The sequence below is a fragment of the Malus domestica genome, chromosome 15, assembly GCF_042453785.1.
Source record: "Malus domestica chromosome 15, GDT2T_hap1".
NCBI classification, from domain to species: domain Eukaryota; kingdom Viridiplantae; phylum Streptophyta; class Magnoliopsida; order Rosales; family Rosaceae; genus Malus; species Malus domestica.
In genome coordinates, this window is record NC_091675.1 from 19,785,178 (window position 1) to 19,811,525 (window position 26,348).

The window sequence follows — 26,348 nt, forward strand, 5'->3', positions numbered from 1 at the left end:
GATTCTCGCGTCAAACGGTAGAGTTTTGGCATGAGGCAGGGTGGTTAGTTGGTTTTGTAGCCTTTTCAGCTCGGGTTAATAAGTTCTTAGGGGTGTTCCACACCTAGTGCCCTAAAGCCCTAGTGGTTTGGGAGTCATTGACCTAAAACTCGCTACATGGGTTGGATAGAAAGCTTAAGGGAACCGACATTGCACGACCACTACTGTTACTTTAAAAAAAAATAAAAAAAAATAAAAAAAAAACTCGAAAAGAAGAAAAGAAAATATATGAAGTTAGTATGTGAAGTATGAATAAAGGGATGAGAGGTAAGAGTTTTGGTCGAGTCTCTTTAACTATGTTGGTTCACTTTACACCAAAGGAAGTTTGTGAATTCTTTTCTAATTGATTCTAAATGGCTTAGACTCTGTGGTGGGATTGGTTGGAACTTTTGAAAAGATGTTTTGATTTTTAACATTTTCTATGGATTGCAACTTGAAAGTGAGAATTTTGTTTGAGCTAAGTTTTAGTTAAGTGTCCAGTTTGTTAGTTTTTATTTTTATTTTCTAGTCTTGTTTTGCTTGAGGATAAGCAAAATGCTAAGTTTGGGGGTATTTTGATAAGTGAATTTTATATTATATATTTAACCCTATTCTTAGTATATTTTGGTTAATATTTTGGAAGAATTTTGATACTTTGAATTGTATTTTTAATATAGGACTTTCGACTTCCTCTGGAGCAAAACGTGGTCAAGTGGACGAATTTTGGAGTAATTCCAGTTAGAAGACGTTCGTGAGTCACTTAGCTTGGTTGTATCAAAATTTGGGATTTTTCCATCAAGCGGTTATTTTCTGGCGATAAAATAAAGGAGCGATGCGCGGTGCTGGAAAATGACGTTTCTAGGCTTAAATTGCGTTTTTGGAGCCCAAGATGACCTCGGATTGTTTCGTGGCCTTCTGGAGATGTGTTCGGAAGGTCCTTATCTTTAAAACAAGCTATCTTGGGCCGGATTTGGAGGAGATCTGAGGCTAAAACGTGGCTGGACAAGTACTTGGCAGATTCTCCTAGTTTAATTAGGGTTTTATTTTCTAAGATATTTTATTATTTTTCTTAGTTTCCTAGTTGGAATAAGAAACCTATGTCTTAGGGTTTGTGAGGGCGGAGCAAATATATTGCTTTGGCTGTCTACAATTTTTCTCGATGCTTATTATTATTCAACTTCAAAGACAAAGAACTTGGCTAGGGTTCTTGGAGATTTTATACTTCAAGGTGCTTTCATTCATTTTATTTGTAATAATATTTTCTATGATTTCAATTATGAATATGCATAACTAATTCCTTTTGCTAGGACGAAACCTTGAGCCTTAGCATGAATATGTAATTTTTATTTAATTGCTTATGATTGATTGCATGCACACTTTGAATTATTGATCACTGTTTTAAACTATCTAATTATCTTGATGATTGGCCACCATTAGGATGTTTAGACAAGTAATTGGATGCAATTCGGTCAGAATATCATCGGAGGATTGAGTATTGCTTCTTGTGATTGAAAATTGTAATTCCATCTAAGGCGAATATCACGTTCTTAGGGGTTGCATGGTTCTTCAAAAGGTTTTCATAAAACTTAATGAGTCTTGCATGTTCATATTTGATCTGAATATCACAGACGGATTGCATGTTAGATATACGTTCTTGCTTGAATATCACGAGGAGAATATATATTAGGAAAACCTAACCTTCGAAGTAGCATGTGTAAATCGTAAGTAATTGGTAGAAATTCATAGGATTGCTAGGTGATGGTGGAACCCTAGTGCCTTTATAAATTGGTATTTAAAACTCTTTTCTTCGATTATTTTAGTTTTTGTTTAAAATTCATTTTTAATATTACCCATTCTCAAACTCTCTTTTCTCAAGTTTTAATTCTAAGTATTTAATTAGGAATTGTTTCTACACAAATTATCCAAATAGTCCTTGAGGAAAACGACCTTGCATGAGCATCTATACTACAATATCCTTGTATTCTTGCAAGTATTTCATGTGATTTTGACCCTATTTGCATAGACGTTAAAAATCCTATCAGGGCAAAAGACACCTGACCTTCAAGCAACACATGCAGATTTGCAGAGGATCATTAAACTTTTTGTCCCTGTTTGCTGAGCTAGTGATTCATATGAACGGGTTTGCGTAGGAGAGCGCTGATCAATCTTTGTATTCAAGTTGCGTTGAAGACTTACGCCTTCACGGAAACTTTGAAGCAGCAGCTGTTACTGGTATTTTCATGGCAGTGCAGACATATATCATCCTTATGTCTCTTCAATCCACGCGATGGAACACATTCGGGTGGAGTTATGGATGTTCACAATAAACAGGAGGAACACTGAAAAGAAACCATAACACAACGTTGGATGTAAGTATAGCAATGGTGTTAATGACGGAACAAGCCTCACAGACTCAAAGGGAGGATCATGACTAGCAAGCATTTGAAAACCGAAAGGAATTGCTTATATAGATTTGAAAATAATTTTTGCTTTGATTTTGGCATCTGTTTCACCAAAATGGCCGATGAAATGGTCAACTGGCAACAGAGACACTCTTTCAAAGGGCGTGACCAATTCCAGCCACTCCAATCCGACAAACCATCTCGTTCACAAAAAGGTTATTCATCCTTTTGCTGAAATACGAGGTTAAAACATTTTTTTTTTATCAAAACAAATTCAAACTTTAAAATAACTAATCTCGATACCTTGAAAGTCATATTTTCTATTCACTAATTGTATAACCAGGATTTTCTCTTGATCTGCAAGAAGAGAGTACCCAAAATTTCAGTATAACAATAAAAGTAACCCCATAACCTGAGCAATTCAAACACTAAAAAAGAATCAGCCATCAAACATGAACAAGTGAGGATGGACCCAATTCTCTTACCTCAGCAGTCGCAATTTTCTTTCGTATATCATGCTTGCACACTGGGCAGTTTCTTCCCCATTTTCTCAGCCATGAATCCACACAACTTGAATGAAATTCTGCAAGCAGATCTCAAGCTGATTAACAGAAATCTACAAACGTCGAATGACAAGGCGAGGAATTAAATCTAAACTACGAAATCACCCTTTTGATTTAGGCCAAAGTCAATTGCCTAATACGACGATAGTCATTTCACGTCCCTAACCTTTGAGGCTATAATCAACATTAGAATTTAACAGCATTTGAACAATCAAACCGTTAATATGATATATCTACTTATATGTACTTTATAGTGGACATGGCGAGAATAGCAGCTTCTTTGAGTTCTTTCTTCTTAGACTGGACACGGTATTCTAATATTTGTGATGAGAACTTGCACATGAAAGTACATACCTCGAGTTCTTCTACAATGTAATTTATGAACAATTGGAAGTCTTCTGAGGTATCATAAAGGTAGGAGGAAAACATATACTATTATGTCTACAAGTAAGACTTTGTGGCTTGATGAAACTGACACCGCAACTATGATGAAATGCAAGGGATATAAGCATGAGGGAACATCTTATAACTTACCATGCTGGCAGGGAAGAACTTTAAGAATTTCGGAATCTTTGTAGTTCTCAAGGCAGATGGCACAAGTTTCTTCAGTGTGGCATTCATCCAAACCAGCAGAACTGAATGTGAAGCAAGGGAGAGCATCCACAATCTTGGTATCCGCACTTTTAGGAAGCTGGTTTCTTCCTTGAGAATAGGGCCAGCGCCAGTCTCTCCGAGCACAGTTGGCAATTATAAGGAGACCCAATACGGTTAGAAATGAGATCAAAGATACAGCAAACACCAACCAGGCCTTTTCATTTGGCAATAGGAAGATGCAGCATTCCCCTTCTTCTCCACGAGCATGCTCCTTTAGCATTTCACCAGATGCTTTCGAAACAAATACAGAACGAATTGTAACATTCTTGCTGTTTATCATCACTGAAAAAAGAGGACAAAAATCATTATAAATTATAACAGCCTCAACGAATATCCACAATTTCACAGCAGGCAAAGGGTAACATGAACAGCAGACTTGGACTCCAATACAATCTTCAACGACATAGGAGCAGCCATAACTACATATGAAACGAGCAAGGAAAATGTAAAAGAAGTAAACAGAAATTTCAAGGGACACGGTCACTCACTGTGAACCAATTTTTATTTTCTATCATCATAAACAATCACAGCATGAAATCCGGCATCTTGAGCGTGTTGCACTTTATCCTCGAAAGTGCATTCACCTCTTTCTACTAAAGCAAACCTCGTTATATCAGTTTCACTTGCTTGAAGACCATTGTGCAGAGGCGAGCAGGCATGCAAAGGGTCGGATACAAGCAAAACTCCACATATTTCAGAGCTACTGACAGGACCAGCTATCACAGTATTCAGATTTCAATGATTAGTAAAAGCGTTTCGTCGAAAAGCGAATTAAGTCCAAATATAATCCTGAAAGTAAAGGGATAATATGATTTTGTTGTTTCATTTGGGAGCAGCCTCTCCATAAAATGGGGTAAGACTAGCCGACATTCACCTCTCTCAGACCCTGCGTAAAGCGGGAGCCTTGTGCACTGGCTACGACCTTTATTTAGAGCCCGTTCGACAACCGTTTCAGTTTTTTACTTTCCCAAAACTGGTTTGGCAACATTTTCTAGTTTTCAATTTTCAACTAAAATTTGAAAGCTACTTTTGCGAGTTTTCAATTTTTGGTTTTGTTAAACTGGAAACAGTTGCCAAACTGAAAACGAAATGGTTATCAAACACCTTAGCTTAACCAAAACCCCAAAAATCGTAATTCATTTAATTCAAATCGAAAGCTGATGCCAGCTGAAGAAAACAAAAGGAAGGAAATTTATTAGATTAGTTATACCACATTTTCTCAGCAACCAAACAGCAAAAGATGGAAAGTTACCAAATTTGGCGGGAAGGTCGGCGACAAGAATTCCAGATGGTTGGAGAACAACATTAGCAGAGCTTAGTTGGAGAAGGAAAAAACAAGCAATCATAGAGAATCCCACTACAGCTTGCCCCATCTTCCTCTCTCTCTCTCTCTCTCTCTCAGCTCCAAATTACCTAAATTAAACACCAAATTAATTTAAAAATTAATCAAAATTTAGTTTAACCAATTAGTGATTAAATAAACCAAAAATTGAAAGCAAAAATAGAAAATAAAAAAAAGGGCATACCGGTTTAGTGAGCTTATGAGATTGGCGAGACCGAAAAACCCCAGAAGCAAGTGGTGAGCTGAAAAATGCCAAAGTTTCCAACTTGTCAGCAGTATTTTTCTAATTTATTTGATCCATACGGTGCCGTTTCGAGTTTTAACCTAAAGCGCCGCGTTTGATCAGTAACCGTTAAACCGCCAGAGTTAAAATTGCTCTGGTTTTGAGCACTGATTTGATTTAGGTGCCCCTTTAATAATTTTTATCGGTTGATTTTCTTCAATTTATTCGATCTGATAATTAAAAATTAAAAAGATGTTAAAGAAGTAAAATAGGACGTTGATTTATTTGTTGAAGCTTTGGAATCTGTCTGCGAATTTCATGGAAGAAGAAGAAGAAGCTTCGAAGCCGGCGCTGCCGGACGCCTTCCTCGATTTTCTGAAGGAGAACGGGTTGGACCCTTCCATTTATTCCGAGAGCCACTCGACCCCTCGTTACATAAGGTGCTAGTAATACTCTCTATGAATTTTTTCGAGAGAGAATGTGAACTAAATTAACTGGTTACGAGCTTTTAATAAAAATTTAGAATGGGATGAATATTATACAGACAAGAAATTATAATTTAGTATTTTTATAGCATGTTTAATGTTTCGGTTTAATTTTTGATTAAAAGTTTGTAACTTCGTTGATTTGAGCATGTTTACCTTGCTAGTTTTTGTTTGTGTTTTTATAATGGAAGAATTGGGGTTTGATGGGTTTTGTTTGTTTTGGCTTGAAGGTTAAAGCCTGGTTTGGAAGCTCGAATCGAAGAGATTGAAGCTGAGATCAAGTGGAAGCTTGAAGAAGTGGAATGGTTGCCTGGATTTTATGCTCTTCCGCCGGATGTACAGATTGCTAACTCAAACGCTTACCGGGAAGGGAAGGTGAGGGGGAAAATTGAGCAGTTGACCTTTTCTGGCAAGAAAGTCCCCCGAGTTTTGATTTCGAGATTTTGCGTTTGTGTTTGTTTGATTTGGATTTTTAGATATATGGAATCGACGCGGCGTCTGGTGCTGCTGTTTCAGCATTGGATATCTCAGCTGGAGATCATGTTCTTGACCTTTGTGCTGCTCCTGGTAAGTGGTTTCTGGTTCCTGTTTGTTACTATTATAGATTGCATCGAATTGGAGTGAATGATTTCGTATTGTTGCAGGATGAGAAAATGCAACTAATTCTTGAGCCTGCTATGGTTAAAGTAATTATGTAGTCTGATTCTAAAACATGAATAGTAGCGAAATTGCAAAAACACCTGTAGAAGTTTGTTAAATTTTATAAAATGGCAAGAAAAACAAAGAGATATTTACCGTTTATAGTGTTTCAGAAGCATCCGTACAAAATGTTTTTGACAACCTTCGTTTGAGAACATCAGATTCAGTTACACTGATAACTTTCATTTTCTGAAAATGGCTCACCATGTTTTCTCTCGTGTATATTTTGGCATTAGGTGCTAAGCTTTGTATGATATCCGACCTTCTTGGTGATTCGGGTTCTGTAACTGGTGTTGACGTTTCAAGCCATCGTTTAGCAGCCTGTAGGACAATGTTGCGGAAATATGCATTGGGCAATCACTGCCGACTATTTGTTGCTGATGGGACAAATTTTTCCCTCATACCCAGGAGAGTTCATTCAGATCCAAAATCATGTAACTGATCTGAATCCACATATACCTGAAGCTTCATATGCAATACAGTGAAATCTTTGAGAATGCTATTTACGGGCATATTGTTGTTTTTAATACGTTATCATTCTATCTAGAATCTTGCAGGTGAATCTGCTTTGGAAGAGAATGTGACATTCAAGGAGTGGACGTCTAGGAGACCATGGAAAGAAAGGAAACAAGCAGCTAGGATAAGAAAAAGTGGTGCCGTGCCGTCAGGGAATCAACTTCCAGACCTCATTTATTATGGCTGCCACTCTGGTGTGGTTGGACTGACTAAAAGTGAATTATACCAAACTTTTCGTGACGACGAATATTTGAGCTATGGCTATGACAAGGTAATACTGCATTTTGGTTCTTTATTTAAACCCCTTTACAGATCTCTTCACTCTCTTTTTCCGTACTTTTTTGGACAACTACTAACACCCTTTCAATATCAGTTATGTTACCTCTTTGTTGTTTAACATCAATTCTAGTTTTGTTGGATTTTGCTAAGTTAGCTGGATGTTTATTCAGGTCCTAGTGGATGCAGAGTGCACTCATGATGGATCCATTAAACATGTCCAGAAATTCGAACGGTGGGGCTGGGAAACTCTTCAACGCCGTGTACTGGATGCCGAGAGAAGTGATGGCCTCACTGTGCTTCAGGTATCTGATTTCGGTTTCTTTCAAATGTATTTGCGAACTTTGCTACTTTGCTTATTGTTGAAGTTTCATTAGATGAGGAAACAACATTTCAGTATCAATCCAATGTAGTTTTGTATATGATTATTACTTCGCTATTGTAATTTTTCCCACGTGCATTTCATGGCAGAGCTTCCTTATACATCGTCCCCTTTGACTGATAAAAATGCTTAGTAAAGTGATGACTATATCTGTCTTTGGCTTGCAGTTGAAGCTCCTAACAAATGGTTTTCGGTTGCTAAAAGCTGGGGGGATTCTTGTTTATAGCACTTGCAGGTGCCTTTTGTAGTTTGCTCCTTTTAACTTTTAGCACGTTACGCATAAAGGATATCTGCCTCTATTTTGCTAATTTTCGTTTTCTATTGATTAGTTTGACAGTTGCTCAGAACGAAGACGTGGTAAGGCAGTTTCTCGAGGGAAATCCTTGTGCAGGTAACTTAACGGTTTTAAGTATTTTACAGCCTGCAATTTATGAGTATGGTGACTATTAAATGACTGAGTATCATTTTACCTGTAGCGGAATGGCTAATCAAAATTGGTTTACCTTTCATGATGGTTTAAGTACATTGTGTTTTCATTACCTTTTTTCATAAAGAAACCAGAAAATAATAACTGATCTGAATAATCCTCACCATCATCGGCTCTATTTGTTTGAAAAACTCATAAATCTGTTAATCCCGTACTATCTAACATTATGAGCCCAAGTTGTTTCTGCTACATTTTCCTCCTCGAGGTTGCTCTTGCATCTGTAGTTCTTACTCTATAAGCAACTCGTCATTATATCAGAGTCTAATCATATCATTTTACACTTTTATGGGCTTGTGGTTCACCGGTTCCTTCTTATTCCGCAGAATTGCAGGTGATAGATGCTGCTGAAAATTGGCCTTGCAAGAACGGGCGGGTACCAAATACCCTGCGCTTTGATCCCTTGACTTCAAAAACGAGCGGACTGTTTGTCGCAAAGTTCTCGAAATTGACCATTTAATCAAGTTTTCGTTGTACTACATTTTCTTTTCGTTTCTTGAAACTGTTGAGTAGTTCCGACAATCAATAGGAGAGGAGAGGATCACAATTAACACAACATATATGCCGTATCTCTTTATATTTCTTTCCAGTACAAAGAAATCATACAAAAGCAGTGAACATTTCATTCAAGCAAGGCAAATGACATTGCTCTTTTCTTCCTCTTTTTATGTAAATTTTCATTGGTGTAATTTCTCGGAGATTAGCGTAGAATAACCAAACCAATTCGGTTAGACTTTGTCAAGTTAAAGAGAAATATCACTGGATCATAGAATTCAGTATCAATCGGCCATACGTTGTTATGTTACTATAAGACCTAAACTAAATGAAACTAAACTGTAATGTTAATATTAATTCAACTGCTATTTGAAGCATAAATCAAACCAAATTAGATAACGTTTTTTTTTTCCCGAAGTTTGGGGTATCCCACACCATGAACGGTAGGACTAATCCTAGTGGAGACCGAAAAGGCTAAAGACATTTCAACCTACCACATGCCATGAACTTTCGACGAAAAAATCATCTGTGTTTTTGTTAGATTCGTTCCTCGAACCTAAGAACCAAGAAGCAAACATGACTTGAAATTCACTAAACCATTCATTTAGATACATTAGCTGAACGTGACAGTTAATACGTCCATTAATAACTAGCTAAAAACAACAGAGTGTCGTTTCATTACTAGTCAAACCCAGATAATTGCCACAATGAACCCACGCACAAGCTCCGATCAAAAAGCCTAGAATCCTTGTTTTTTCGGAATCCAAAACGTCGACGTTTCATATTCTCGTTCAGCGGTCGGAGGAGCAGATGACCAGCGGCAGCGGCGGACACGAAATCGCTGCTCCACTCAGTAAGCACGCCCTCAAATTACAAATTTCTTGTTGCGTATTTTTGCTTAATGTTTAAATATTCAGCATAATATTGATGCAAACTCTGAATCATCTGGTGGTACAAGAGTGAAGTCGATGATGTTGCATTGGAATCAGAACGAAATTTCTACTATCTCTGGCGAATTTGACCTCATTGTTGCGAGTGACTGGTGTGTTCCTCTTTCTTTCAACTTTCCATTCATTAATGTGCAATCCCACATCACTTTTAGCCCTCTTCATTAGATGGAGCGAGGGAATCATTAAATCGGGATCAAGATTATGTGCCGCGGTTACCTGAACGTATGTGGCAAGTTCTATGCACTGCCCAAGATCTCTTCTTTCCATCTGAAAGACATGGAATTTAGACTTGCTTGGTGCTATGGTGTTGTGTCACCTCATGATACCCCAACTTTGCAGAAGACCACTTTACATTCTTGGATGGATATGGTCGATTCCCCCTTTGTTTATTTTTAATTATTACTTTATGATGAGTTTGGGAGGTGATTGGTGAGGAAAAGTTGCTTGTTGGTTGCAATTTTTGGTTGGTCTGGGGAAACTTAACCTCTTGGTTTTCTTCACTAACTGACAACAGGCACTTGTACAAAGTATGTAGCATAAATGCACCGTAATGTGTTGTTAAATCTTTATGCTCTGTCTTGTTTATATTCATTAACTTGATATATCATATTCACAGCACTTTTTTGAAGGAATTCCACAATGGACTTGCTCAAATCCTCAAATTCCTGCTGGGAAAAATGCAGCCCTCTGAAGCTATGTTCTTCGGTCCCAAAAGGGGCGTCTCCTTGGACGAGTTCTTAGAGAGAATCAAAGAATGTGATTTGCGCTTCAGCATAGCGGAGAATTATGATGCATAAATTTGGAAGCTTCATAAGGAGCTTTTGGATGGTACTGGTCCGTGGCCTAGCTATAAAAAAGATCACTGCTATCCCTTATTGATCAAAATTACGGTATGAACTTTTGAACCCATATTCCTTCTTCAGCTGCTCATATTTCGGGGAATGTAGATTCTGTGTGGTAGCATGGATTGTGTGTGCGAATTGTTTTGTTATCGTAAGGAATGGGAAATGGAATGTACAGCCAAAGTTCGGTATCGTTGCCCCCGCAAATGGTGGTGGATACAGATCCATAGTCACTTAAACACCAGATTCCTTCCTTATCATTGTGTAGATCCTCCCTCATTTGTAGCTACCAATTGGAATGGAAAGAACGGCATTACCCATTTTGGTTGATGTAAAATAATTGTGATTTCCTTTTTAAGTCTGTAGGTCCTGGCAGATTTATAGTTTACCAATTGTAATGGAAGAATGGGATTTTGCTTTTTTCTTGATTGATATTAAATATTGTTGATTTCCCTTTTAGCATGTTCTGGGGGGGGGGGGGGGGGGGGGGTGCAATGAAAGTTATAAACTTTCGTCTGAAGACTCCTTATCTTTATTTGAGCATCAAGTCACATAATTAGCTTTAAAAATATAGCCATCCATGACTAAACATTGACATGGACAGTAAAGGACGCTGCGGAACAATGTCAAAAGCGATATATACTCTTTGGATCGGTTAAACTAACATATCATGGAAGTGGGAGATTACTTGTTTGCTTTGAAGCTATGTGTCACTGCAGGCTCACAGAAAGGAAGAACCCTTGTCTGCTTAGTGTCAAGATGACACGTCCTGGATCAAATCCAAAGCTTTTTTAAAGGTGAGCCTCTCTCTATTCTCCTTTCACTATTGCTTTACGCTGGTTGGTTCCGAGTGCCACTTGTTCATATGAAATTTTACTACTTAACTCAAAAACTATACTCAAATTCGCAGGTGGATTACGAATCATCGTTGAAAATGGACCAGTCATGATCAGATCAATCATCTTATCCAAAGGAAAAAGTTGGTTGTTCTCTGTCTTTGTATTGCTTTGCTTTGTGTGGTTTCCCCACTCAAGTGGTTGAAGAATCACCTCTTTGTATACATATACATCCAGGATGTCGAACTCCAAGGAAATCATCGTCGTAGGGCGGCAATTTGGAACATACTTACGACAACATGTTTAGGCTTGTTTGCTTATCTTGTTAGTAATCATAACGAGAGAGAAGATGAACCGTTCATAATTGCCATTACTGATTGAAATTACACAGTTTCTTTTTGGCTTCAGGTATGATGATCAGAATGGGAGACCCCTACACGCACTCCTTTTGCTGTCAATTCATCAATGCTTACTGCGCACGCCTATTCATCGTGCTACACGTTCACATCGAAAAGTGCTTGCGTAAGTGGATTATGTGGTGGTTAGATTACGAGTAATTCTTCTGTGTGATTGTCGCACTATCACATAAACAGAACGTGGAACCTACAAATAATTGTAGACCCCAACTACGAGAAAGTGGTCGTGTTTAAAAAAAAAAAAAAATTGTAGGGAAATGAAGCACATTTTTATTTCTAAACAAATGCTTATGCGTCATGCATTAATATATGTATGTGTATGTATCGAACACGGAATATTGTGGGATTTGGACTTGGGTGGTTTACAATTGATTCTCGTCAACTTTCCTTCACTATCCCCACCTTGGCATCTCTCGGTTGCATGTATGTTTCTCTCCTCTCGACAATGCCAAGCAGTCGGTCATTTGGGGCAGGATTGGCTACTGTAACTGTCAAAATGTGAGAGCCAAAGAGATGACCAAAATCAGCATGCTTTGAAGAGCCATGGAAGTGGAAGGTTGGGTTTTGGTTGAATCTCCAGTGGCCAAATTGGCTAGCAATGAAGAACCTATTGAGTTCGACCCAGAATCTGACCCTGACCCCGACCCTGATTCATCAGTTTGTGGAGACGAATCTCTTGAAGATTTTAGACTGCACAAAATATATCCCGGAACCAAATCAACGTCAATTACAAGCATATTATGCAAATTGTTAAAGCTGATTAATGTGGATTTAAAATTAATAATCAAGCAATGTAACATGTTAAACCGTTTGAAAAAAATTACAGCCTTTACCTCGAAGTGAGAGAAGCGCAAAATGTGATCGTATAATCAGCATCGGTACACGTAAACGTACTTGAAGCGTCATCATAAGCATAGCTATACGACTTAGGACACGCGGACTTAAACAATTGTGAGTACATGGACGGCTTGCATGTAGACGGTGAACCATACGCGCCGTTGCAACAATACTCCGGACTTCCAAACGCGTCACACGCGCTCTTGCACGCGCCGCCACCTTCGGCTTTGAGCTCAGCAGGGCACCTCCGGTTAAGGTCCGTAACACACCCGGTGGACGCGCACGCACCCGATCCCCCACTCCCCTGAACGATCATAGGTAAGTTATAACCGTCAACAAGGCTGACATCATAGAAGTCTTGAGAACCCGAACCGAGTGTGAACTCGGCTAGAGTGGCTGGCGGGGCCGCTCCAGCTCCGTTGCACTCGAGCTCGCCCGAGCCGCAGTCCCCGGTTGAACACGAACCGCGACCGGAACCGTCGAAGCTGCAGCCGGTTCGGCCCCAGAACCGACCGGACCAGCCAGTAGGGGCTTGGAAAACACGGGAGCTGCCTTTGGGGAGCTCGAAGCCGGTGCTGTCGAGCTTTTCGCTGCCGGAGCTAGCTAGAATTCCCGGCCATACTGTGAAGTCGCACTTATTTGTGAACGTGAATGTGGCTGCTGACACCCCTGCAAACAAAAACAGAAAAAATGTATAAAATTATTGATAGTTCGATTGAATTACGAAAATGTAATAACAACCCAAAGTGGTAAAATTGATCGAATTGTTGAAATTTTGTGTCTTTTTTTTTTTTTTACCTCTGGTAATGATTAGAAGAAGGAAGGTGATGTGGTAAGAAAATGGAGCTGCCATGAGGATTTTGGTCAAATTTGGGGGAATCATAGAGGTTGCAAATTTATTTTTCAATGATTGTTGAAAATCTTAAATGGCAGCGAATGTTGGGTTTCTCTGACACAGAAACAGAGTCTGCAAATGGCAAATGTTGTGCGAGAAAAAGGATTGGAAGAGGAGGAGAAGGAGGAGGATGGTGGAGGAGGAAGTGGTGGGAGAGAAGGAGGAGGAAGGCGGAGGGAGTGGTGGGAGAATCTGAATGATCAGCTGAGGGTCTCTATTTATAAGGAATTCATACACAAAAATAGAAGATGGCGATGTGAGTGTCAGCACCGACTCGCCATCATGGGAAGAATTTATATATATATTTTTTTATTGATTAGACGGTGTCCCAATTAGATTTGAGGTTAGTGTTGTGAAATGACTAAAAAATATCTTGTGAAATGACAAAAATATCTCACTTGTTGGGTAAAGATGTCTTTTCATCTGGAAATTAGCTGGATCTTTGCTCGCGTGGCAGCTTATAATTGGCGTACCAGTCAAATTAGTTTCCGACGGTAACCAAACATCACCCTGTTGAAGGAGAAGTGACTAACAATATGAAATGCACCTAAACGATCTCGCACATTTGAGAATTTGCTCAAGTCCCAAATCTCAAATTTCGAATTTGAATGAGGAGGGCCCCAGGAACGCTTAATTTTTACTATGGTACTAGTCCTCGTCTTATTATTAACATTTACTATGGTACTAGTACTCATCTTAATAGGTAAATAACGAGAGTAATTGTTCGTTATCCATCTGACTTGGTAACCTACAATCTTAAATCCTATCATGACACTGGCACTATATTTTATTAAAATTTCATTTTCTCAATTGCAGGTGAAAAGTCTTAAATTTAACTCTTATAAAAAATGAAATCAATATTAAATTACTATTTACCTATTGAATGACTCAGTCTCACATATAACTTCCACTATTGTGGTACAAAAAAAAAAAAAAAACGAAGATAACAAGACCAAGGCATTGGAGAAATTTTTCTAGGTACCTGGTACACCAAACAGCTGGTGTTCCCTACAAATGAACACCTGACACTTGGCCTGGGTTCCATCTTTTTGACACATTGCCATTTGAGTTATCATCTTCCCATTTAATTCATAAATTTTCAGGAAAATAAATTCAAATAAATTGAACCCAGATTTTCTCTTGGAGTCTCCGACTTCTGGCTCTACCCCAACCCATCTCTGCCTTCCCCTCAATCCTTTCTCTTTCTATCTCCTTCTTCCTCCCTATTTTTCATTATTACCCTCCCTTACGTCGACGAAAGACACTATAAATTGTCGTCGACCACCAAGGGGCTTTGATCGGAGTTAATGATAGTAGATTTGAAAGTTGGAGTTGTTATCGATCATCCTTAAGCTCCATGACGAGGTAAGAATGGAAGAAGAGAAAGTGAAGAGTATGAGGAAAAGAATTAATGAGGTGTCACCAGTGAAATTATCATTGTCGATGGAGGTGGGTCGTTGCCGAAAGTTCATGGTGGCGCGTAGTGGGTGGTTTCTGTGAGTTATTAGCGGGGGTGGATGATATTTCCAAGTTTCTGTTTCATTTTTGGGCATTGTAATTGACAAATTGGGTTTAGTTTTTATTTAATTGTTTTTCTTAAAAACTAAATCAGATAGATTCTTTAATGGGAAACGTGCAATCTTCCAATTGGATGGGTACTGTCCATGGTGATGTGGGGTTCCCATCACCCAAAAAAAGTTCTCAAGGCATTGGGCCATGAGGAGCATATAAGTGAAGTCAAAGGCAATACGAGGCACCGCGTGTCCTCTCATATTAGAGAATAGGAATCACATGCAATTATTGGAAAATTGAAAGGGACATTGACTCTTGTCTCCAGAACATGCAACAAATGAGACTGGGTTACTTTCTCTCCTCTGTGGGAGCCCTCCCTAGTGAGTTTCTTTCTCTCCTCGGTGAGAGTGTTACTTAATTCGGTTTTGCTTGTGATTTGCCTCTTGTTTTCTAGTTTCCCACTACTGGGTTTGGTGTTCTGGTTAATGTTTTCATTGGTGATTTTTTCCCTTTATGAAGGTGAGGTTGGTGGGGTGGTTGCTTGTGTGGATTTTTTGGGGTCTGGTTGATGATGTATACCTTTTGGGACTTGTTCCCTTCAGGTATTACTTGGATCCTAATTGGGTGGATAGGGTGGCATTTATTGAACCAACACAAGTTGAAGGGTGAAGGAACAAGGGGTAGTAAGCAGAGCATTGATTTGAAACAATTAAGAGCAGTTAATGTTTGGGTCGTTAGTTCACCTACTAGAATAGAAATGCACATATTATTACAATATACTCTCAGAATTATCAGAGGAGTTTATTTCAGGTGTGTACAAGTAGGAAATCAACAACTGGGAGTTCAAGAAAGTAGTAGCCTTCTCATTGTATTCATTATCCATACTTACCATCAGACCATGAGTACTGTTCATGAGGAAGATTGGGGAAGGGTGCAAGTGGAGGTGGAGGAGTTGGTTGTGCATTTGGAGGAATCGTTGGAAATCACTTATATGGAGCAGAGGGTCAAGTTGGTGGGGGTTGTGTTAAATGAAAAGCCCCTAAATAAGTGGGGGGGGGTCAGAAACATACTGCGAGCAGCTTGGAAAAAGATGGGTGAGGTGCAAGTTAAATGGGTGAAAGACAACATCTTTGTTATCACTGTGCAGGATGAAAGTTCTGCTAGGAAAATCCTATCCCAGGTCCCTTAGGCAGTGATGAAGAAAAACTTTTCTGTTAGGAGGTGGCCCCAGGAATTAGCTTTGGAGGAAGTTCAATGGGCAATGGTCCCGTTTTGGGTCCAAATTAGAGGTGTTCCATGATCTCTTAGTATAGAACCGAACATCAGGAGGTTAGCAAAGGAAATTGGGCAGCTGGAGGAACTTGAAGATCCATCTCTGGCTCGTGGTTTTTTGCGTGTGAGTATGCTAATTGATACTACCAAGCCTCTGGTTAAGGGATGTTGGCAACCTAGGACGCAGAATCAGGATACCTGGATTGAATTTAGGTATGAAGGACTTCAGGATTTTTGCTATAGATGTGGCAAAATTGGTAATTCGATTGAATTACGAAAATGTAATAACAACCCAAGTGGTAAAATTGATCGAATTGATGAAATTTTGTGTCTTTTTTTATTTTTTATTTTTACCTTTGGTAATGATTAGAAGAAGGAATGTGAGGTGGTAAGAAAATGGAGCTGCCATGAGGATTTTGGTCAAATTTGGGGGAATCATGGAGGTTGCAAATTTATTTTTCAATGATTGTTGAAAATCTTAAATGGCAGAGAATGTTGGGTTTTTTCTGACACAGAAACAGAGTCTGCAAATGGCAAATGTTGTGTGTGAAAAATGAGTGGGAGAGGAAGAGAAGGAGGAGGATGGTGGAGGAGGAAGTGGTGGGAGAGAAGGAAGAGGAAGGCGGAGGGAGTGGTGGGAGAATCTGAATGATCAGCTGAGGGTCTATTTATAAGGAATTCATACACAAAAAAGGAAGATGGCGATGTGAGTGTCAGCTCACAATCTGTTTACAATCTTTAAGGATAGATTTCGATTAGATTTTTAACAAATGATGGCATGTCACGTGGCATTATCTACAACCTAATCCTTTCTTTTTCCTCCATATAACCCACTGTCTATCCTAAGAAATCACACACCAAAATCATGTGAAATGACAAAAATATCTCACTTGTTGGGTAAAGATGTCTTTTTATCTGGAAATTAACTGGAGCCTTGCTTGCGTGGCAGCTTATAATTGGCTTACTGTTTTCTTTTGGCAATTGTCAAATTAGTTTCCTTTCCTCTCATAATGCGGGGGAAGAACACTACAAAACCAACCTTATGACGGTAACCAAACATCACCCTGTTGAAGGAGAAGTGACTGCAAAGATGGAATGCACCTAAACGTTCTCGCACATTTGAGAATTGATCATGTCCCTAATCTTAAATTTCGAATTTGATTGAGAAGGGCCACAAGAATGCTTAATTTTTACTATGGTACTAATCATCGTCTTATTCTTAACAGTTAATAGGTATGTTGATGCGGTCACTAGTGAGGATAAATATGTAAAGAGATAGGGATAGGAAAGTAAACACAAGATGTACGTGGTTCACCCTAAGTTTGGCTACGTCCACGGAGTAGAAGAGTTCTCATTAATCGTGAAGGGTTTACACAAATACATTGGTTCAAACATAATCATCATTAGTGAGTTCTAATGACTAGTTTAAGTGCAGTAATGACATTAGGGATTAATTGTAGGAGAATAGTCTCATTTTATAGTCTAGGAGAGTCTTTAGCTTTTGTCCGCAGTCGATGTGGGACTCTATGAGCTTCATTATGATGTTGACATGTGTCGTGTTGTGATTGACCTCCTGGTTGGAGGAAAACTCTTGTGTTTCAGTAGAGATGCCTCAGCATGAACCCCCTCAGTGGGTCCTTGAATGTATGAAGTTGATCGGTGCTTGGTAGTTTCGGGTTTGATCAAGTATGGTATAAACAGTGTTCTCCTAAGTACCCGAGTGAGGAAAGCTTTTCGGTTGGGGACTTGCAAAATTCAAATCGTTGAGTAATCACGAAATTTCTAAGTACTGAAGTGTAGTAGCATATAGTGAGAGTCCCCCAAGTCTTTAAGCAAGAAGAGTTACCGAAAGAGGTGCCTTACTAGTAGTCAAGTTGTCAAAATAAGAAGAGGCTCATGCTTCCTTTCCTTTGGACCCATTTCCCTTTGTCAAATTTGATAGGCCCAGTGCCCTTTAAATTTAAACTTGTCTTTTTTTTTTTTAGCAAGGCCCAAGGAAAGAAAAGAGGCCCACGCCTCTTTTTTTTTTTCTTTCTTTCTTTACTTTTTATAGTAGCCCAGACTTTGAGGCTCGAGGAAAAGAAAAGGGCTAGCTTTAGTTGAAACTGGCCCGAGGCCTGCTCGAAACCCTAGCCTTGTACCTATGTGCCATCTCCTTCCTCATTTAGAGCAACTCTAGCGTTGCAAAGTCCCCCTAGGGCAACTTACTATTGAATCATCACAATGAACAGTAACTACCTTTAATGAATAGTAATTGTCTTTTGCATCTCCACCCCTAAACTGAATAGCCATGGCAATAGGTAATAAAATATTAGTATTTTATTAGATTTTTAACAATCTGTTTACAATCTTTAAGGATAGATTTCGATTAGATTTTTAACAAATGATGGCATGCCACGTGGCATTATCTACAACCTAATCCTTTCTTTTTCCTCCATATAACCCACTGTCCATCTTAAGAAATCACACACCAAAATCAAAATCTCTATCATTATTCATAGTTTATGCTTCGTTCTTACAATGTCTTATTCAAGGATGTTGTGGGAAGTCGATGAGCAAGAGAAATAATTGTTTAAAGCAAGGGAAAGAAATGTTAAATCTCCAGGTGGGTGAAAATGAGATGGAAAAGGAAGAGGATGATGAGCATAGAAGGAGAGATGACGAAGCAAGAAGCCAAAGAGCCTCACATTCTCGTCGAGTCATCCAAGTTATGGCTTAGATCTCCAGGCCTAGCCGTTCCACAAACATTGATAGAAGCAGGCAACTATGAGGTACGAATCTCTTAGATGATTATTTTGTCTGTAACAGTTCATTCCTTGATACGTACTTTAGACGTAGTTTTAGAATAGAACGACATTTGTTCAACAAATGCATGATTGCTGTTTGCAACTATGATTCTTACTTTGTGCAAAAGAATTATGTTTTTGGTGTTATGGGTCTCCTTCCTGAGCAAAAAATTACTGCTACCTTGTGGATGCTTGCATATGGAACATCTATAGAATAAGTGGATGAGATAGCGAGGATAGGGAAATCAACCATTCTTAAGTCCTTAATGAGGCTTTGCTCTACACTCGAATCTATTTAGACCACAGAGTACCTCCGAAGACTTATTGAGATGAACTTGCAAAGGCTTCTGAAGAAGGGCAAGATGTGAGGTTTTCCTGGGATGATTAGAAGCATCGACTGTATGCACTAGACCTGGAAAAACTATCCAAGTGCATGGCAATGAGCTTATGGGGACATAAAATGAGCAAAAAGTATCATTTTGGAGGCTGTGGCATCATTTGATACATGGATTTGGCACACTTTTTTCAATGTTCCAGGAGCTGAAAATGACCTTAATGTCTTTGCCCAATCCCCAATGTTCAACGATGTCCTGCAAGGAAAACCACCAAGAGTCACGTATTGGGTTAACAGACATAAGTACCACGTGCCATACTACTTAGTAGACGGCATTTACCCAAGGTGGTTATCGTTTGTCAAAACAGTGCTACGTCCGCGAAGTGCAAAGGAAAAATACTTTGCAAGTTGTCAAAAGGGGTGTATGAATGATGTGGAGCATTGTTTTGGTATCCTCCAAGCTCGTTGGGCGATTATCAGAGGTGCTGCCAAAATGTTTGATTTAGAGTCGCTTTGATCCATCATGATGACGTGCATCATTCTTCACAACATGATTATGGAAGATGAGTACAATTATGATGCCGTTGATAAATATGAGCCAGACACAATGAACAATTCCAGAACACAAATGTATTATGCTCATGATGCCACCGAAGAACTCGTGCAACACGAGCCATTACAAAGGGATGGACGTTACAATGAAAGGCTCATTCAACGATATACTGCACTTCAGGACCCATATATGCACAATGCCCGGCAAATTAACTTGATAGAGCACCAGTGAGAATTGAAACAAGCTCAAGAAACTTAAATTCATTTAGTGTGTTTGTTTTTATTTGGTGTGTTTATTTAATTTTATTTGGTGTGTTTTTTAAGTTCATTTTGTGAGTTTTTTTTTTTTAATTTGGTGTGTTTGTAATTTTATTTGGTATATTTATGTAATTTTATTTGGTGTGTTTATGTCATTTGAATAAAGATTCTCTTAGTTTAAATAAATTACCAAATTAAATAAATATAAATTACTAAATTCAATAAATTGGAAACAACATAAAGTACTCTATTCAATAAATAAGAAATTACAACCCAAAGTGATTGGAAAATTATGGGCTCTGATTAAAAACAAATTCCCTAGTCCCTCGTGAATGGAAAATCATCACCTAACCAATTTGTGGTGCTAGGATCATCTCCTCTTGTGGTGCTAGGACCATCTCCTCTTGCACGCTTCATTCGCACCACGTTTGTTTTCTTCGAATTCCAAAAATATTTAGAATTCGGAGACATCACCTTTATAGGCTCCTTCATAATGTCACGATCTAGTTGAGCCCGTCTTTCTTCTTTAAGCTTTTCCCTTTCTTACCTAAGTAGCTCTTTTCCTCTCTCATTAGCTTGAAATAATCTCTCAACAGTTGTAGCTTTTGCCTCCTCTCTAGCCTTATCAACCTCAAATTTAGCCATTTCCCGTGCCAAAGTCAATTCACCTTGGTGAGTAAGTTCTTCCATATATTTTGCATAATCATTCTTGGAAGCACTCCCTTTTCTCTTTGAAGCCTTCTTACCTTGAGGCCTAATTGGATAACGGGTCGACCCCGACGATTGTTCAGGGGGCGTTTCTGGCACTTCTTCTGTGTCGGTTTCATGAACATGCGAGACATGATCGGGCGTAGAGTGTAGAGAGGTGCTGTTCATGACAACTTTTGGACCGACATGCACAACTCTGAATTTAGGACAATCTTTGACAATATTCCAACATTCCCACCGTGTGAATGATTTGTTTTTGTTTTTAGTTTTGGCATTATACCAAACTTGTGCTTGAAGTGTCTACACAATGCGGGAGAAGAAATAATTATAACCAAAGTAGCCAATGTAAATTTGGGTATAGTACAAACAAATAAATAATATATTGTTACTTGATTCGCTAAATTTTCCCCACTTCGAAGATTACTACTAGCTTGTGCCAAGGTGTCTCTCCAAAGACTAAACGATTGTCTGAGTATTCTCCAATGATTGGACATCGATTCTTTGGTTCTTTTCCCACCAATTTTCTCAAGAAAATTGGTATGAATAAGACTCCACATTTCTCGCAACTGCATCTCATTACCCGTAATCGAATCATGAGTAACTTCAACCCAGCTGGAACACAACGTAACATCTTTAATAAGCGTCCAATTCGTACCTGCATCATTAGTCATTTTGTTGGAAACCAATTGGATTGAAACTTTGAGAGCAAAATTGAAATGTGGTTGAAAGTATTTGAGAAAATATGAAATTGTGGTGTAAGGTAGAAGATAATGAGAATGTATTTATAGAAAAGTAAAATCAATTTTTTTTTAATTTTTATTAACATAATTAATTTCTGCCGTTGGATTTAAAAAAAATTGAAATCCAACCCTCCAAATTGTGCCACATGGCACAATGGTAACATTTCATAATTTTTTAATGTGAATTTTTTTTTTAATTTATAAATGTGAATACCGTGGACCGTTGATCTCAAATCCAACAGCTAATATTGTGCCACATCATCTAGTTGTTTGCAGAAGGTTTGAATTTTTTTTTTATCGTTGGAAATCCAACGGTCCAGATAAGGTATTTGTTGAAATGCAACGGATGATGTCGCGCCACATGCCCCACAATGGTAACATTTAAGAACTCTGCATCGCGTGCTCCACTGACTAAAAAGTTGTCAGTGACGTGCCCCCACGCGCATGTGAACGACACACACCTGACATAATTTTTTTTAAATTATGGCTAACATCACCCTGACGTCGGCCTGGCATCACCTGGCCCTCAGGCTCTCGGGCCACCGATTCGAGCCGTGCATCTCCCTCGGGCCCCCCTCAGCCTACACCCGCATAGGCTGGAACAAGCAGCTCGGGCTATTGGGTAGGAAAAATCAAAGGTCCATCGAGCTATTGGTCCCGATGGAGTTGTTCTTAGCATTCCCAAAAAACAAGGTCAGGACCCTCACCGTGTTCTTTCCCATTTCCCAATTATTATTATTATTATTTTTAACATTCCAAACCTATCTTCATCCAATTCGTCTCCATTCCTCCTTTAACTTTTCCGGAAGGTGGAAGCCCATACCTTCGCAGCCTTCCTCCTCTAAGCGCGCCGTCATTTACACCCCTCCCAAGGACACCCATCCATCCCCCGATTGCCCTAAATCTTGTCCTCCACTCTGTTAACCTCACCAACTACGACTAGGCCATCGCGTTCCATTCAGAGGCCTGTGGTGGACCATCAGGTGGCACTTAAGTGAAGATCCCAAGTTTGTAGGGGTTAAAGCTGTGTGGTCACAGGTGGTGGAGGCCTACAGTAATTGTAGCTGGGTTGCAAAGACGGGTTTGTGCAGGTAGGAACTTTGGTGGTGGAGGGAGCCGAGACTGTTGCCAATCTGCATGCATTTGGATGTCTGGGAAGGCGTTGAAGGAATTTGAAGTTCTGGGGTTTTGCATCGAAGGAACTTGAAGTTCTGGGGTTTTGATGGAGGGGTTGAGAGTTGGATGAATGGCTGCTTTGATTTCCAAGACGCAGCAAGTTCAAAGCTTGCTGTGATTTTGGGTTGAAGGTTGGGGATTGCAGACTTGGTTGCAAGTTGGTGGAGATGGGTGAGCTCCCTGGACTCAGATATATATATATATATATATATTTGTATATATATATATTTGTATATATGTTTATGATTGGGATCTTGAATGTAAAATAAAAAAATGGCCATATTGATATGTGTGATGTTGCACAGGTTGAAAAGAAATTTTGGTATTGCGAAAGCTGCATTGTTAGCTACAAAGTCTGAATTGCTATTCATGATGCAAATAAATATACTTTCAATATTGAGTAAATATATAAATACGCTTTTGCAACAAATGTATGCTATGTGTTATAGTGCAGAATGTTTGTCACAGATTGAAAAGAAATTTTGGGTTTTGTGAATTTTTATTTATTTTTATGTTTAATATTTGTAGCAAAGGTTTGTGCTTGAAAAATAGTTTAATAGATAAAAGCTTGGGGTTATCGGTTAGTAGGAAGGTCTTTTAGTTGTAGTTCTTTGCTTTTTCTTGTGTATAGCTTGTAGTTTGAGTGATCTAATGTGGGACAAATTATAAATAGGTTTTGCTTCCACACTCTTGAGGAAGAGTGTGGAAGGCTTTGTTGAAATTATTTGTTGAAGCTTTCGGTTAAAGCCCTTTTGAAGCATATAAATAGATTTTGCACACTCTTGAAGAATAGTGTGGAAGACTTTTTGAATTTGTTGTTGAAGCTTTCGGTTGAAGTTTTTTTCTTTTGAAGCACATAAATAGATTTTACTTCCACACTCTTGAAGAAAATTGTGGAAGGCTTTTTGAATTTTTTTGTGTGGGAAGCTCTCTCCCTTGGGTGTGAGAAGCTCATACCCTTAGGTTTGGGAAGCTCTCTTCCTTCAAGGGTGTGGGAAGCTCTCTCCCTTAGATGTGGGAAGCTCTCTCTCTTTAAGGGTGTGGGAAGCTCTTTATAGGACCTCATAAGTTGATTTTGCTTCCACACTCTTGAAGAAGAGTGTAGAAGGCAATCTACATGCTATAGTTATCTCTTATGTGTTGAAGCTTTGTTGTTGACTTTCTCCACATGTCATAATTAATAATTAATGAATTGCTTAATTAATAATTATCGAAATAATTAATAATTAACAATTAATTTCGGTTTTTTTTTTTGGCATAATTGTTTTTTTGACTTTTTTTTTGACATTTTTTTTTTGTTTGAACTAGGGACAAGAATATGTGGGAGAGACCACATATATAGATTTTGCTTCCACACTATTGAGCAAGAGTGTGGAAGGCAATCTACATGTTGTAGTAGTTGAAAGTTTGAAAGAAACATAAAATAAATTTTGCTTCCCCACTCTTGATCAAGAGCGTAGAAGACAACATGTGTTGTAGCTGTTGAAGGTTTGTTGAACCATATAATATGATTTTGCTTCCACACTTTTGAGCAAGAGTGTGGAAGGCTTTGTTGAGTTTGTATATGCCTTTTTCGAGTTATAAGGCTTGAAAATTTTCGATTGCTTATGAATGCTATGAATCCACAAGTGCAGGATGTACTGTTCTTCTCTAATTGGTGTAAAGAAAGTAAGTGCTTTCATCATTTGTTTGGTGAGAAGAGTGGTGAGTTGCCGGGGCAAAAATGTTTATTAAAGTACTAGTTGTATCTTCCACCACCTGGTTGGTGATACGAATGTGAGTTCCTTCATCACCTAGTTGGTAAGAAGAATGGTGAGTTGCCAAATCTCAACATTGTTTATTAGAGTACTAGTTGTGATCTTCATCACCTGATTGGTGATACGAAGGTGAGTTCCTTCATCACCTGGTTGGTGAGAATAAGGGCAAGTTGTTGAGACAGATTGTAGCAAGTGCCAAATGGCAAAATGCATGTTGACACCCATTCGAAGCTCAATTGGCTTATGTATGAATGTGTTGAAATGCATGATGTTTATGTTGATTGACATGCATGATGATTATGAATGTTTTGCTATGCATGAAGAAATTCATTGTTTGGATCTGTGAACCATGTTGGTTCTAACACTTAGTCTCACTTACTTTGTGTCAAAGTACGCATGTTGAAGCTTTGAGTTAGAGTATAGAGATAGGTCAGCATAGACTGGGTGGTCAGTGCTAGGAATGTAAAAGATTCAGATGAAGTTGTCTGAATTCCCTTTTCATTAGATATTTGCCGAATGACTTGTGTTACAAAAGATCTCAAACGGTTGAGGGTCAAAATATTTGTAATGTGTATGCCTTCTTATAATAGCATTTCCTTCAGGACCTAGTCCCCCACTTTGAAAGAGTGAGGCTTGATCCCATGGTAATAATAGTTGAAGTTACGTTCATCCCTGGTTGTCTTGATACGAACCTTTATCCCTGTTGTTGTAATGAGCTTGCTGAGAGTAAAAATCCTTCCTCTTACCAAGAGACGAATACGTTTGGTGACTTAGCGAGTAGCTAAATGAGGCAGGAGAGGATGCAATAGGTGTATGAATGGCCAAAACCTCCTCACTTGGTAGAACTTAACTTCCACTCCCCACTTGTTGATAAAGGTTAACCATAAGAGGGTTCCCTTGGTGTGTCCTTACCTCGGCAAATGCATGATTGTAAGCTTACATCATCACCTCAAAGTAAGTCTTCCAAGTGTTAACATTGATCATGTACTTGAAGAAGCATTCACGCATGCCTACCGTGAAGGCCCTTAGTGCTGTTTTATCATCTGCCTTAGAGCAACGAGAGTATTTCTGGCTGAAGCGATTGGCATATTCACACAATGACTTGTCTGATTTCTGACAAATGGTGTATAACTCATCAGCGGAGTGTAAGCGATCAACTTGAAAGAAGTGTTGAGCCTCTAAGAGTCTTTTTAGCTCAACGAAGGAATCCACAGTATTAGGTTGAAGACTACAATACCAATTGAGAGCTCCACTAGAGAGGGTTGAGGGGAATACGAGACATCGTTCTTCATCATTGTGTCTTCGGTATGCCCGGCGCCAAATGTTCGTTATCCATCTGAATAGGTACACGTGGCTTTACACAACTCTTATCTTAATAGGTAAATAACGAGTTTAATTGTTCGTTATCCATCTGAATTGGTAACCCACATTCTTAAATCCTATCATGAGACTAGCATTATAGTTTATTAAAATGGCATTTTCTCAATTGCAATGAAAAGTCTTAAATTCAATTCTTATAAAGAATGAAATCAATATTAAATTACTATTTACCTATTAAGTGACTGAATCTCATCTATAACTTCAACTATCGTTGTACAAAAAAAAACGAATATAACAAGACCAAAGCATTGGGCCATGAGGAGCATATTAGTGGGCCATGAGAAGCATATTAGTGAAGTCAAAGGCAATAAGAGACACAACGTGTCCTCTCATATTAGAGAATAGGAATCACATGCAATTATTGGACAATTGAAAGGGACAATGTCCTTTGTCTACAAAACACTAGAAAGAACACCGTTAGCTAATTAGTTTGTTACATGGAGGGGTTTGGTTTTGAATTAGGAGGCAAGCCACATGGTATAATTGGTATTAATGTGGGAAAGCTATATTATGCTACCCAATTGAGGTTGTTGGTTTCATGTGCTTGGTATTGTAAAA

General features: G+C 38.8%; 3 protein-coding genes and 2 long non-coding RNA genes across 7 annotated transcripts; 3 read left to right on the top strand and 2 right to left on the bottom strand.

Annotated features, from left to right (window-relative positions):
* Nucleotides 1–1,884: 1,884 nt before the first annotated feature.
* On the bottom strand, nt 1,885–6,622 carry LOC103415941 (receptor homology region, transmembrane domain- and RING domain-containing protein 1-like). Of its 3 annotated transcripts, none has more exons than XM_070814771.1 (7): nt 6,483–6,622; nt 5,164–5,221; nt 4,890–5,050; nt 3,518–3,919; nt 2,906–3,003; nt 2,724–2,777; nt 1,885–2,357 (listed from the first exon to the last, which is right to left on the bottom strand). In XM_070814771.1, the coding sequence occupies exons 3-6, from the start codon at nt 5,008–5,010 to the stop codon at nt 2,748–2,750; spliced, it is 651 nt and encodes a 216-aa protein (XP_070670872.1). In that variant the 5' UTR covers nt 5,011–5,050; nt 5,164–5,221; nt 6,483–6,622; the 3' UTR covers nt 1,885–2,357; nt 2,724–2,747. The 3 variants fall into 3 exon arrangements, with proteins under 3 accessions (XP_070670872.1, XP_070670873.1, XP_070670871.1); XM_070814772.1 differs by lacking the exon at nt 6,483–6,622 and adding an exon at nt 4,126–4,353 and having other exon boundaries at nt 5,164–5,297; XM_070814770.1 differs by lacking the exon at nt 6,483–6,622 and having other exon boundaries at nt 5,164–5,297.
* LOC103425040 (rRNA (cytosine-C(5))-methyltransferase NOP2C-like) lies at nt 5,217–8,704 on the top strand. The gene is made up of 9 exons (XM_008363119.4): nt 5,217–5,642; nt 5,918–6,062; nt 6,164–6,254; nt 6,623–6,820; nt 6,944–7,173; nt 7,352–7,483; nt 7,728–7,795; nt 7,890–7,951; nt 8,371–8,704. Exons 1-9 carry the CDS (start codon nt 5,521–5,523, stop codon nt 8,502–8,504), a joined length of 1,182 nt encoding a protein of 393 aa, XP_008361341.3. The 5' UTR covers nt 5,217–5,520; the 3' UTR covers nt 8,505–8,704.
* A 347-nt stretch (nt 8,705–9,051) lies between these two features.
* On the top strand, nt 9,052–10,790 carry LOC103425041 (uncharacterized). The gene is made up of 3 exons (XR_003769204.2): nt 9,052–9,392; nt 9,498–9,581; nt 10,106–10,790. It is a non-coding gene; the product is annotated as an uncharacterized lncRNA (long non-coding RNA).
* Nucleotides 10,791–10,912: 122 nt separating this feature from the next.
* On the top strand, nt 10,913–11,681 carry LOC139192546 (uncharacterized). Its single transcript, XR_011576749.1, has 4 exons — nt 10,913–11,128; nt 11,242–11,310; nt 11,405–11,491; nt 11,576–11,681. It is a non-coding gene; the product is annotated as an uncharacterized lncRNA (long non-coding RNA).
* A 149-nt stretch (nt 11,682–11,830) lies between these two features.
* On the bottom strand, nt 11,831–13,598 carry LOC103415932 (thaumatin-like protein 1). The gene is made up of 3 exons (XM_008354213.4): nt 13,219–13,598; nt 12,417–13,089; nt 11,831–12,273 (listed from the first exon to the last, which is right to left on the bottom strand). Exons 1-3 carry the CDS (start codon nt 13,301–13,303, stop codon nt 12,075–12,077), a joined length of 957 nt encoding a protein of 318 aa, XP_008352435.3. The 5' UTR covers nt 13,304–13,598; the 3' UTR covers nt 11,831–12,074.
* Between the last annotated feature and the right edge of the window lie 12,750 nt (nt 13,599–26,348).

Excerpts from the sequence above, each read along its gene's own strand:
- LOC103415941 (XM_070814771.1), bottom strand. The coding sequence starts at position 5,010 with ATGGGGCAAGCTGTAGTGGGATTCTCTATGATTGCTTGTTTTTTCCTT. Across the intron at positions 3,004-3,517 it reads AGTTCTTCCCTGCCAGCATG|AATTTCATTCAAGTTGTGTG; the intron begins GTAAGTTATAAG and ends ATCTGCTTGCAG. Across the intron at positions 2,778-2,905 it reads AGAAAATTGCGACTGCTGAG|ATCAAGAGAAAATCCTGGTT; the intron begins GTAAGAGAATTG and ends CTCTTCTTGCAG.
- LOC103425040 (XM_008363119.4), top strand. The coding sequence starts at position 5,521 with ATGGAAGAAGAAGAAGAAGCTTCGAAGCCGGCGCTGCCGGACGCCTTC. Across the intron at positions 6,255-6,622 it reads TGACCTTTGTGCTGCTCCTG|GTGCTAAGCTTTGTATGATA; the intron begins GTAAGTGGTTTC and ends TTTTGGCATTAG. Across the intron at positions 7,952-8,370 it reads CGAGGGAAATCCTTGTGCAG|AATTGCAGGTGATAGATGCT; the intron begins GTAACTTAACGG and ends CTTATTCCGCAG.
- LOC103415932 (XM_008354213.4), bottom strand. The coding sequence starts at position 13,303 with ATGATTCCCCCAAATTTGACCAAAATCCTCATGGCAGCTCCATTTTCT. Across the intron at positions 13,090-13,218 it reads TCTTCTAATCATTACCAGAG|GGGTGTCAGCAGCCACATTC; the intron begins GTAAAAAAAAAA and ends TTTTGTTTGCAG. Across the intron at positions 12,274-12,416 it reads TGCGCTTCTCTCACTTCGAG|TCTAAAATCTTCAAGAGATT; the intron begins GTAAAGGCTGTA and ends TATTTTGTGCAG.